Below are 13,156 nucleotides of genomic sequence, written 5' to 3'. Positions count from 1 at the left end.
ATTTGATGAGGGTAGGAAATGAAGCAATTCGCCACTGATTTTCAGAAGAACCAATGTTCAGTTCAGCTGACAAGTATTTAAAGCCTCTGCAAATCACTGCTTCCAACAAGTCAGAATAGCTACTTTGGCACAGTCTAGTAAATCGCTTTGCAAACTTGTAACCGAACAATGCAGTCCCGAGACACAAGCTGCCCTATTGATCTGAACAGATAACCTCACAGCAGATCTCGGTACACTTCACAGTCCTCAGAAAAAGGAAATGCAAATAGGATTATAATTCCGAAAAGGAGGACAGGGTGAGGCAAAATAAAGACTATGGTAGAAACACAGGATGAAACATGTCATGGTGAAGGTAGCAGGAGATCTAAACAGAAAGTTTAGAGTGTGAAGCTATTCAGGAAATAAATGCTGCCAAGCAGGTGTCACTGATGTCTGCTCAGAGTCCGTACGTACTGCAAAATGTGGTGCGGGTGAATGGGGTTGGTCACAAGTAGACACAGACAACGACATGGGACAATCACTAGTGTAAGTCTCTGGGGAGACAGCATGGAAGTCTGGCAGAAGTGAATTAAGGCAGGAGTAGGAAAAGAGAGGAGATGATAGCAGCAAATATCGTATCAAGGAAACTACCAAAACAGCATAATTGGAGGGGTCCTCACTGTCTTCATCATAGAATAATATAGATTGGAAGGACCTCTGGAGAGCTCATCTAGTCCACCCTCCCATTCAAAGCTGGATCAAGTCTAAAATTAAGTCAGATTGCTCCAAGTTGCTCTTTGGATCTAGGAAATGGAACAGAGGCCAGTGGTTCTTGTAAACAAAAAACAAGCTGGTTCTAGTGCAAAGAAGGCAATGCAAACCTACTGTTTCACTTACCTCTTTCTGTGTCAGCAAATTAACATCAATCATTTTTGTCTGGATTGGAACCAAGGTTAAGGGTTCAAAAGTCAGGCTCCCTCTGTTTTTGAAATTGTACTACAGCAGAAAGACAAACAGGGTTGTAAATCTAAGAAACAGCTCTAGCTACATCTCACTCCTCAGTTCATGTCATCACTACAGAACAGCCCATGTAACATTCAGATGAGAGCGTAGGAACTTACAATAACAGATTTCTTATAGCTCAAAGAATCTCAATATAAACCTTAGTTACTTCTTTCAGTGGTCACTTTTTAAAGGCCATGTCCCAGGTCATAGTTGTACTGGACTCAGCTTGATGACTATATGGTTAGATATTTCAGTTTGGCATTTCTAAAAGCATAACCCCACCAGACTGGCAATTATAATGTCAAAATCTGTCTGTAGCTTTGTTTCTACTGCCACTGAGGACTCTCTCAGAGAAGAAAATCCTGACTTGGGAGGATCAACCAACCCTACAGCAATGACTCTTAAGGGGCTGAATAAAGATGCTTCTGGTCTTGACATCCAGACAGAAAACATTTTAAAACAACTCTCACATACACATTTCGACCTATGGAAACTATGCAGAAGCAAAACCCCCATTAGCAAGGGAGACTTAGAATCAGTATGCACCAAAGTGAGGTTTTGGAGACCAGGAGTCTCGAGCAGGATTCAACTGTCTGCAGCATGATCCCACCTCAAGTTCCAGTCCTTTAAGTTTTACAACCAGTGAGTCATGGAGAAAGGTGCATCTTGAACAGGTCATTCACCTTGGTTTCGGCAGGGATCACGAGGACGACATTTTCTATTCGGATGCCAAAGGACCCATCTTCATAATACCCAGGCTCTGCAGAAACAGACAGTAATTAACTAAGCCACATAGCTGCACTGGGCAAATACTTACTCCCTACGGCCAAACATCCCCTACATGGCTTTAGTCCACTGAAGTCACTAAGCAATCTTGACATCTGGCATCCACAGAGGCAAACAAGTTTCTGACTCTACTTAATCTGCACAGAAGCCCCAAGCAAGGTGACAGCAAAAGCTCTCAAAGAGAGGAGAAACAAGACAGACAGCCCTAGAGCTCAGAGAGTCTCTTTGCAAGTCAAGAGCGAGCACAGAGTTTGTGTATTCCAAATACCAGAAACTCTGAAAATATTCATGTCTTTATGAAAGGCAAGTGGGTAACCCCTTCCCCAAAACACTTATTTTAGAGAGTGCTCCCCTGACTCCCTGAGAGGACTTTTCAGCCCTGAAGGAATGCAAGTCTCTCAGCAAACCCCAGCAAGCTGTTCATTTGCTACTGGAAGAATAAGGCATGTAAAGATTTAACAGCTGCCTCAAATAGCCCATAGCGAAGACAGGATTAGCTCTTGAAAGCCTGGTGTCCACCTTGTACTGCAGCCAGCTCTTCCACTGCAGAATGGGAGGAGCGTGCCAGAGCCAGGCTGGTCAGCAGCACAGCTCTGCTGAGGTTTGTGCTGTAGAGAGCAGCAAGCAGACCTGCAGCACCCAACTGCAGAGATGCTTTGTGAAGGCGAAAGAGCTAAAATTATGGTCTTTACCTAGAGAGCTTAAATGACAATTAAAATAAGAAAATGAGGAGGCAGGACCAGAGCTGATGATCCCACCTTTCCTCTAAGCTATTGTCAGAATTATTCCCTCTGCATCCAAAGAACTTTGTCCCTCCCCCAATAGCCAGAGAGAATCATCAACATCAAATACCATCAGAGACAATCATGCCAGCCTCCAAGGGCTCGTCCGCAAAGGTTTTGTAGCTAATGCCGCAAGGACCCTCATGTACATTTAGGAAAGAGCCAACGCCATGTCCTGTCCCGTGCAGGTAATCCAAACCACAGTCCCACAAGGCAGAGCGGGCAAAGGAATCTAGAAGGTGACCTGCAGAAGAGACAGACATGGAGAGAGAATTTGATCAAGTCACGTTCCCTCAGAGACACTGAAAATCACACTAAAGGCTACATCCTGGAAAACATGCAAAAAAACCCAACCAATGCAACAAAAACCAACTCCACCCCCTCAAAAAAACCCCACCCACCACCAACCAAAGAAAGCAAGTCATTGGATTGTTAGAAGTTACAGGACAGATTTGGCAAGTCAAGCCCTTTCTCAACTAAAGAATCCCTCTCTCTCCTATTACATAGCTCTTCAGAAGATGGTCTGTAGCACAAACATTGCACTGCTCCTTGCTCCACTGGGCTTTTCAGGAAAGAATCTAGTGGTTAAACGTCCCACAGAGAATTCAGTACCTTTCTTAAAGGTAGCTACACTAAGTGAACTCAAAGTATAAGATCTGCCAATTGTATATGATGAACTAATCAGCCAGACTTCTTGCCTAAGTGGCTGGTCATTTCAGATTGTTTCAACCAGAACACAGAGAATCCCTGTTGCCTGCATGTGAACATCAAGCCCATATGTCCAAGTTCAGACACCTTCCAATTTCAATTGAGGTTTCTCATACCACTACACAGCTGCTTCTCCCTCACCTACCCAAGAATGTGAACTGCAGAAAACTCTAAAAAGAGGCATCTTTGTGTAAGGTGTCTCGTCAGGGAGAAAATAGCTCTGCAACCAATTCACCAGGTGTGAATGTATGCCACAGCTTTTCCTGCACAAAATCAAAACAGCTCCTTTGTGTGTCATCTTCCCATGCTGCTCACTGATAAAAGAGATTTCACATTAACTGGAAGAGAAATAGCAAGTCCTTTTGAAGCTGGAAAGTGACCTCTCGCGTTGACAGGGCCATGAGTAAAGCATAAAGACAACCTCTGAGCACAGAAAGGCCACAGATGTATTAGAACCAGACCACTTTGAACACCCTTCAGACTTCCCCCTTCAGAATTTTCAGCACTGGTTGATGCCAAGAGAGAGGGCATCAGTAACCCAGAATCCAAAATGTTGTGATGGAAACAGACACAGACAGTTACATCAACATCTGGCTAACACATCTGGACCTGTCAACCATAAGGTTGCTTTCAGACTGCTTAATGGTTCTTCAGAGGTCACTGCTGTGGTCAAAACACTCCAACTCACCAACCCACCTTTGGTTCCATTTGGGAAGATGGCTGCGCTCACAGCTATATGTCCCTTCAGGACATAGGTGAAGCATTCCTGTCAAAAAAATGTGTGCCATAAGTAGACAGAGAGAGGCAAAATTTTGTCTTCCCCAGGAATGGAAAGAAAGACTGCATCTTGTAGCAAACTGCAGAGGATCTGGAAAGACTTGCTCATGCTCTCCTATGGCTGGCAATGCCAAAGGAAACCATGAGCAGAAAGAGTTTAAATTACTCTGAAGATCTTTCTCTGCTAATTATGGAGAGTGTGTCATAAACTCAGACTGCAGGTTTAGCACAGGATTCACCTGACCTACATGACTGATTTTCTTTGTGCTTGTAGTTTTACTTCCTGAGCATACCCTACAGCATATTTTCATCACTGAGCAAACCATAATGATGAAATTAGTTTTAATTAAAGAAGCAATTTAAAAGAAACAAAATTACATTGCTGAATTTCCAACATGGACCTTCTCAGATAAGTCTGAGACTGGTTTTTGATATGGTACACTAGACTCAAACTACTGCTGCAGCCTTGCATTAGACACTGAGCTTCGCACTAAATTAAATCCCCCTAAATCCCATGTTGGACAAGCCAGTAATGTTTCTTCTCAGCCCACTGATTTTATTACTTCTTAGAGGAAACATGTCACTTTGCAGATGAGAGGTGTGCATTTTAAGATAGAAAGGTGTCATTCTCTAAATCACTTAGTTTGTATTTCAGAAGTCTGAAGTCTGACAGCCTTCTTTTCAGCCTTTATCAAAATGCTGTCACATATTATTAAATAAATGACACTTAATAGAGCACTTTGGCTATATAGCAATAGGGCACATACTAATTCGTTTAAGTATCTCTAATAATAAGGGTCAGATTGCAAACCACAGTGAGATGCCAACTTACCTTCTCATAGGCTGATGGCGTGCCAAAATGCATTGTCCTGGTCACATCTGTTGTACCATCTCTTCAGAGGCAAACAAAGATGCAGGAAACAAAGGGATGGGGTAAAAAGAAAGATCAAAGTGAGAATGCACAGAAAACCCAGTCACACTGCAGCAAAACAACCAAACTCACAATTTGGCAAAGTCATCTGCTCTGTGCTTCACAAGACTGATGATGTAACAGTTCCTAATCTCACACATTCCTGAACACATGTCCCAGATGTAGCAATAATGATTTACAATTCAAAATGTTATCTTTCATTCATAAGCATCCCAAAGCTCTTTGTAAATTAGAATCTAAACTGCTCATAAAAATTATGCTAATTTGAGGTTTAGCAACTGGTACCTGCCCATTGAGAACAGAACAGAGAAGACCAAATTTAGACTATTTGTATGGAAGATGACTCATTACCAGCTTAAAAATACATAGTTACACACAAATGACAGCTACCAACTCAGGAAAGGGAAGCATAAGGGAGCACAGTGTCTCTTTCACTCTCAGGATGTCTTGTGCTAAGATTTCTAAAAGTTATCCAGCATTTGGATACAGGTTAGTCTGAGATGTCAGAAACTGGCTCTACATTCCTTCTACAAATATAATTTTGAGCCTGCTGCCAAAAACACAGAGGCTCTTGAAATAATGAGTTCCCTTTGAAACACTCACTCCTGCGCCTACACTTTTCCGCAGCTCACACAGGCCATGGCCATAAAGAACTCCTGGTTTCACTACTCAGCAGGGACAAGCAGAGCATCCCTGTCACAATGCTGTGGTAAGTGCAATTGATGCCCAGCTTACATTGTATTCAAAGGGCTGCTTTTCATAGTGGCACTAAGGAAACCGTTAATCAGGCAATCAGAGGGGAAGAAAAAAAGATCTCCCTGTAAAAGTCTTATCAAAGGATGCCTGTATGGGGTTTTTTTTCAAAGCTCTTCCTGACTGACATAACAAAAAGGCATAGCTCTAAAGACAGAGCTCAACTCAAAGAAGCAGCCAGGCCTGTCCTGCATCTTTTTGAACAAGCCACTTCTCATCTATTTACACTGGTTAAAACCATCACTTCTTTCATCTTCCATGGAGTCAGAGTTCCACAGTAAACAGCTGCAGAGACTAAGGCCATTGAATGGCACTGTCAAAACAGCACCGAGTGAGTCAACAGACATGATGTCTTCCCAAAAACACACCTGAGACCCAAGTGGCCACCGGGACGAGAAATCCTGCCTCTGAGTCTCTCTCTGAAAAGGCAGAAAACACCAGAGGGCAGGGCTGTCCTGCTCCTTTGCCCCACTTTGCTCTGACCTTAACATCAGTCAAATCTGCCCACAGGACAGATCCTGGCAGGGCAGGTGCCTCACTCAGCTGTGCAGGCTGCTGTGTAGGCAGCCCAGGCTAAACCAGGGCAGTCAGGCCTGCTCCCTGTTCCCTGCAGCTCTAATGTGCCAGGTGAGCAGAGCCACAGCAGACAGAAACGTGCACCACCAGCTAGAGCACAGCTACCCTCACTCTGGTAATCGGACTCAGACGGGAACCGCACTTTTAGATCTCGTCCCCCATCCCAACCAAGGCTTGTCAGCAGCCCTGGTCTGCTGTCCTGAGCCCAGCTCAAGGCCTCCTGTCACAGATCAGTCACCCATTGACTGATGCACTTGGCAATATTCAGAGTCCCACAAACTCCCTCCAGACCAGATACAACGAGCAGACTCTCTGTGAAATGGCACTGTGCTCAAAACTGCACGTTGCCATGCCCGTCAGAGGACCTGTGAGCTGACCCTGCAGGTGGTCACTGGGAACAGAAGACGTAGCGGTTCAGCACCATTCATTCCACTCACTTGTACTGTGCTCCCGAGTCCAGGAGGTAGATCTCATTCACAGACAGCGTTCTGTTGGTCTCAGGAACTGGCCTGTTCAGTTAAACACAAGTCTTTTGTTCCATAGTTTTAAGGTCTCCAGCCCGCGTCTGCCATCCAGAAACCATATTAAGTGCAAACTCGGATGTGTCGGCTCCGGCAGTGATGGAAAACCCACACATGCTGAGCCAGGGATCATACTGAGGAGTGTGTTTGTCTACAGTAAATAGCACTATAGTACAGAGAATAGCTTTGTTGCTTCCAGCAAAACCCTCAACATCTGTTCCTGGACATATTTCGGAACAGTTTGCACTTCATACTCATCCTTCCCAGACTTCTGCCCCCAAAATAGCCCTTTTCTATGGCCCCTGAGCAGGTCAGCATCGTAATACATGCATGCTGCCAGCAGGGAGAGATCTTTCTTTAGTAAGTGTGGAAGCTCTAGTGAAATAAAGCAAGATGGCAATCAACAGTGACTGCACCTCCCTGGAGTACTCTGTTGTGACTCCACAAAGAAGCTAGACAGCTCATTCCAACTATGTTTGCTGAAGGATGAAAGGAGAAGCTATGTTTCTCTTACTTGTAGTGGATGATGGCTCCATTTGGACCTGTGCTTGATATGGTAGCAAAACTCAATTCAACAAAGTCTTTCTGTTGACTGAAAGAAAAGATTGTGATCACTACAGCGTGAGCGAGAGGAGCACACCAGGCACCTGGAGTGCCCCATCCTCAATTTCACATCACCTCAGCCTTCCCCTTAGCCTTGAAAGCCACCTGGGCAAGCACACTCAGGTAGAAGAATTGTACAGATTGAAGCCCTATCCTCCCAACCATGTGGAAACCTGCTTTCCATCTCTACCCTTTCCTTACAAGCAGAAAATTCACCACCCAGACCACCCAGGGAAGAGATGTCCTGAACAACTTCTTCTTTATTACTTATTTACTCCAAGGCATTTTTACAGGTCCTGTTGATGTACACATGGGAGTATCTCTCAACACAAATGGTGCTCATTCTCTATCAGAAGAGGAAATCTTACATCAACTCCTCTGTGGTAAGAAAACAACTGTCTCCTATTTAAGCATCCTAACCTGTGGCACTCCTCATTGCTATCTCAAAAGGAATGCGGATAGGATCCAGTGGGCTGGGACTTGTATCTCCCAAGACACCCAATTCTTCCCCAACTCTTTCAAGTGTTCAAAGAAATCCTGTAGTAATGCTTTGTCCTCAGGTAAAATTTATCTGCGAGTGAGCTGGATTTCTAAAGAATAAAATAAAAACAAAGGATAAAAACACCACCCAGAAAACACCCTCACAGGGGACTGACATTTTACCTGCGAAACTCCTCTGCTTTGTCTGCAGCAATTATTTCTGTTACTGTTCCCTTTGGAACCTGGTGGACAAAGATGTAGGTTGAATTAGTACCCCAAGCAAAGAAAATGCTCTATGCTTAAGCACTGGACCTCATCTGTGCATTATGAAACAGTCCCGAAGTGGCCCCTTTCCAGGTTTCTGTCCCCATTCCTCAGTAATGACAAACACAAACCCAGCAATATTGTGCAGGGTATGTGAGAAGCAGGAAGCAGAGACGGTCACAGCAGGATTGCTGAACCCTGGCTAGGGAGCAGGTAGTGCAGTATTAACTTCACTGAGATATGTACAGAGGTAACATCTCACAAGGCAACATCCCTCCACAGACAGGTTACACTAAGCTTACACAGTTCTCTCCAACAGACCATGGCATTAGCAGAATTTTTATGCTTTTAAATCAGAAATGGAAGCAGTTGCAGGAAAAACAAAGGAAGTTAAATTTTACTTTAGGCATTTGATAAATTGAAACCTGTGACACAACTTCCCCAGTTCTGGACAGCAGGCAAAGAGGAGTAAGAGCCACATTTCATAACCCCCAAGGCAGACTGCGTGAGGTACTCAGCCATGTAAAAAAGCACCTTCTGGAAGTCATCAAGCCACCTCCATTGGTAAAGACAATGGACTCAGACATGCAGTAGCACAGGAGCACAGCTTAGTAAGTTGCCGTGGAACACCTGGCACTTGACACCTTCACTGTGTACATCCACGTGGGCATGAATGCATCTCTCTGTTCATAAACGCCAAATCTGTCCATACTGCCAGACAACACCAACCAACATGAGAATAATTCCAAAGTATTGCACCAAACTGGATATTATTTCATCATTTACATTACCAAACCAGCACAAGACAGTACTAACACTATATTAACCATGTTCCGGTCGTTTCTCACCTGCTCTGGCTTTGGTCTGTGTAAAATCAGTGGGACAATGTTTAAAAAAAAAAAAATAAAATCATTCAGCCTTGGATGAAAGCATGATTGGAATCTCTCGCAAAATACAGATAAAACCCCAAATGTTTCCCTACTTTTAGCAAAGGCACTATAAAGTCTATCAAAAAGTTTATGCTAATGAAGAAATTTACATAGCAATAAAATCTCCACATTAAAAAAAAATAATACACTACCTCTTTCTCCAGCCAGTTAAAGAGCTCACACAGGGCAACGGCATCTTTAATCTATGTTAAAATAGGCAAAAGAAAAGGGAATTGAGAAGAAAAAAGAATTCTCAAACCTCAGTATAAACAGGTTTTGATGCAAAAGAATCATTTCATAGAATCATCTTGGTTGGAAGAGCCCCTCAAGATCATCAAATTCGACCTGCATATTTTCGGTCAAGAATTTGACCTGCAAATTTCAGAAATGCAAACTAAGAGATCATCTAAGAGGTCTTTCCAGGTTCTGCATTCTGTAATTAATACAAGCACTGGAAATTTATCAGGACAATTAAACGTTAATAAAGGTTTAGGCCTGAGAAGTATCTTACTGTGAAGAATTACCAAGTATTCAGCAAACACTGGCTTTACCCCACACATGTCTTTCAAGTCGCTTTTGCTTGAACACAGAATATCTTGCATTTCAGATCATGGAAAGTAACCACACAACACACCTGGCGATGCGACAGGGGAACGTGCCCAGCAGGCACACAGGCACCAGACACTCGCTGTCACGCAGCTTCTGGCTTCTCTCCTGCCTGATGACCCCATTTTTCTTCCTTTTTTCTACATGCTTGCAGCACACAGGGGGTCAAGAAGCAGGAGACAAGCATACATGAGCAAGGCACAATTTTGTCCTCAGGTGGCGGGTGACAAAGTGTCTCTGCTCAGTACAAGGATTTTTACTTCCCCTTAATTAACAGGGAAAGAAAAGCATTGAAATAGAAAGTAGCAGTTCCCCAGAAGCTAGCAGAAAATATGGGACAAGTCCAGAATTGCCAGCCCTGCTTTTAGTGGCACATTTCTCCTGTTGTGAAAACTGCTGCCTGAAAATTAACAGGAAATAAACAAGAGAAAACTTAAGCCCCACCATGAACCTGTTTCACAGGCAGCTTCTTTGCTGGAAAACCTCAGGCTCCCTGGGAAATCAGCCTCATTTCCAGAGTATCAGGATGATGACACAAAACTAGAGTGTTCTGAGGACACTGGCTGCTTCTGAACATCTTGGCCTGTGTTTTGCACCATGTGTCAAATAATTGCTCTGTGTTCTTTAGGTTGTGTTTACTCAAGTGATAACAATTGGAAGACTCCACTGAGAAAGACAACAGAACTAGCAAGGGGCAATGAACATCCCTTTGACGGCTCATACTCTAAACAACACTTCTCAAGTCTGTACGGTCTTCTAACAGAGCAAGGTTGGTTTCTCATACTATTACAAATGTTGTTCTTCACTCCAAGAGAATGCTAAACAAGAAAAAATCCTGCTACAACAGCAGTAGATGTCTGACAAAAATAAACATTTTTATCCTGTCATCCAAATTCTTATTTGCTTTTTAATCTAAAACACTAAAACTGAAAGGAAAATGTAATTTCTTTCCCCATTCGTAAAGCAAACCTCTCGCCATGCACAAGAAGGATCTCAAGGCTTCACTTACATGTGCTCTTCTCATGCCTTCTGTTTCCGATGCATTCTTCACAGCTTTTGCAATGCAGATGGGGGTATATGGGGTGAGGTACTGGTAAGCCTGCAGCAGAAGGACAGGGATTACTTGTGGATTAGTCAGACTACATAATCCTACAGGTTTAGTAACTCAGCCTGGCCACAATTTGTACTTTGGCAGTCTCTCTCAACCTTCAGCGCTGAGACCCCGCTTGCAAGTAGTCAGCTAGGTGCGCTGGGGAATAAAGAGAAGAAACGGTCCCTGACTGAAGGAAGAACAGCCACAGGGAAATCCAAGGAACTAAAGGGTCAACAGCTCGTCATGAAGCAGGGGGAAGATTTGGATATCCTAAATATCACGTATTTCAATGTCTGAGCCCAAATGGGTTTCCTGTTGCTGATGTAAACTAAAGGCCCAGAAGCAGCCAATGAGAAACACCAGTCCCAGGGACTAAGGTGGAACTTAGGCTGTGCAAACAGACCTAAAAAGTCACCTCGACTTGTTACCTGACTGTCACCCTCAAGCAGCAGGGAGCAAAGGGTATGCAGCCCAGGTACCAAGCACTGAAGCTGAACCTGGTGGGACTCTCAAGGCTCTGGCTCCTCCAGCACTGAGCATCACCGCTTCTGATGATCAGCAGCTCTGACAAACACATCAAGGCCCCCAAAAACATGAAAGGCCTTTGCAAAGCTGAGCTTTACACGCTGTTCGCTTCTGAAAGGAGCTTACATCACCAGTTAGAGACAAAGTCTTCCTGTGCCTGGACAGGGTGGCCCTGCATTAACAACTAGTAACTGATCCCTTGCAACTGTGCACTTCCCCAAGCATCAGCTGTCCTTAGATTAGCAGGAATGCTTGGCTGGTTCTGAGCACATCTTCAGAAATTCACCAACTGAGGTGACTTGCCCAAGCCTCATCACACTTGTCATCAGAGGAAGGAACAAAACCGAAGTCTTTTGCCCCGCAGTTCTCTGCTCTACCCATTAGATATCAGGAGATGGGATGAGCACCTACACAAGCACAGCCCAAGGAACGTGGTGCTTCCCTGTTCTCAGTGCACTAGCATACAAACAAACACCACTCAAATTCATGGGAAAGGCCTGGTAGGCTCTCAGCAAAGGCAAATTTCACCCACATCCTGCAGGCTTATGGTTTCCAAATTCTTAAAAATAGCAATACAATTACACTACATTATGCAGAAACTAAAGTACTGAAGAAGCCAGAAGAAAGTCAGGAAAGTCCTTTTATCAGAGTCAGGATAAAACTTCTCAACAGTCAGATTTCTAGATAGGCTTGCCTTTTACAGATACTGGTAGGTTCTATTATTCTTCTGTGAAAAGCATATTTACATGCAGCTGTAGGCAAATCTATAAAGGGTTTGCAGATCTGTGTTTAATAATGGACTGGATTTTTGCCAGCGTCAATATGTGGCTTTGAGGAAGACAGACAGCAAATGGACTTCCAGTGCTGGGGTTCTTCAAAGCACCCTGGGCCAGTTGCTCAGCTGGTGTAAAGTGGTGTAGAGCTGGAGAAAAATGCCCAGTGTGAGGAACTGCAAAACCTTTGGCTCTTTCAGTGACTCTACGTGTTTTTTAATCACAACATTTCAGTCCTTCCTCTCCTGCCTTCTATTGCACAGAGCTCCTTGAGGCAGGGACTCTCCTGTTGCATACAGAGCATGTAGCACTGTAATGACTCAGTATCAGTCAAAACTTCCAATGCTAAAGGGGTAAATAATGTAACTACAACTCATTACATTCCTTAATCTAGACCAGACCTGCTGTACTACTCTATATGGATGCTTTGTGTAATCACCTACAGCAATTTACACAAACTGGGGTTAGTCCATTGACTCCAACTAGAGCAAGGAGTATTTTAGTCTGAAGTCAAGGGAGCAACCACAATTTATCCTGAATGCTCCATAGACTCCATAGCTTTCTGCTACCCTGAATGAAAGAGAGTGCGGAAAATGTATTCTCTATTAAGAGGCCATTTGGACCTAGAAATGGACTGACATTGTCAGGAGATTTAACCCTGAGCCTGGAGGGACTGTCTAGCTTGCTTATGTACATGTCTTGTTGGTTTTTAAAACAAAATAAACCCACACAAGGCAAACTGCACATTTCCCTCAAGTCAGTGCAAAGGCACGGAGAACCATATCCTGTAGTAAAGGGATATGTTGAAAGCAACAAAACTTTCCAGCCCTATTCGGCTTTACGATCTGTCCTGATGCACCAAGTGCAATGAAGCTATTAAGGCACATAAGTGAATGTCATCACTGCAGAAAAATAATGCGTGGTTCCTGCTATTTTGGCCATGAGAGCTGGAGAGTTTAAGCAGAGATTTGTGCTGGTATCAAACTGTGGCAGCCTCGTGATACATAAACAGACCCGGCTCTTGCGATGTTGTCTTTTGGAAGACACAAAGCTGAGACCACTCTT

At 43.8% G+C, this 13,156-nt stretch overlaps 1 protein-coding gene across 2 annotated transcripts in view; it reads right to left on the bottom strand.

Annotated features, from left to right (window-relative positions):
• The window catches only part of XPNPEP1 (X-prolyl aminopeptidase 1), a 32,486-nt gene that overhangs the window by 731 nt on the left and 18,599 nt on the right, over positions 1–13,156 (bottom strand). For both annotated transcript variants that reach the window (XM_065639121.1, XM_065639120.1), the window contains 10 exons: positions 10,710–10,799; positions 9,247–9,297; positions 8,085–8,143; positions 7,333–7,410; positions 6,735–6,806; positions 4,870–4,930; positions 3,957–4,026; positions 2,623–2,796; positions 1,668–1,744; positions 877–975 (listed from right to left, as the gene is read on the bottom strand). In XM_065639121.1, the coding sequence (XP_065495193.1) occupies positions 877–975; positions 1,668–1,744; positions 2,623–2,796; positions 3,957–4,026; positions 4,870–4,930; positions 6,735–6,806; positions 7,333–7,410; positions 8,085–8,143; positions 9,247–9,297; positions 10,710–10,799 (831 nt within the window). The remainder of the gene's footprint in view (positions 1–876; positions 976–1,667; positions 1,745–2,622; positions 2,797–3,956; positions 4,027–4,869; positions 4,931–6,734; positions 6,807–7,332; positions 7,411–8,084; positions 8,144–9,246; positions 9,298–10,709; positions 10,800–13,156) is intronic.

This window comes from Caloenas nicobarica, chromosome 7, assembly GCF_036013445.1.
Source record: "Caloenas nicobarica isolate bCalNic1 chromosome 7, bCalNic1.hap1, whole genome shotgun sequence".
In the NCBI taxonomy this organism is placed as follows: Eukaryota; Metazoa; Chordata; class Aves; order Columbiformes; family Columbidae; genus Caloenas; species Caloenas nicobarica.
The sequence above is the reverse complement of the archived record's forward strand: the minus strand, read 5'-3'. Positions and strand labels throughout refer to the sequence as shown.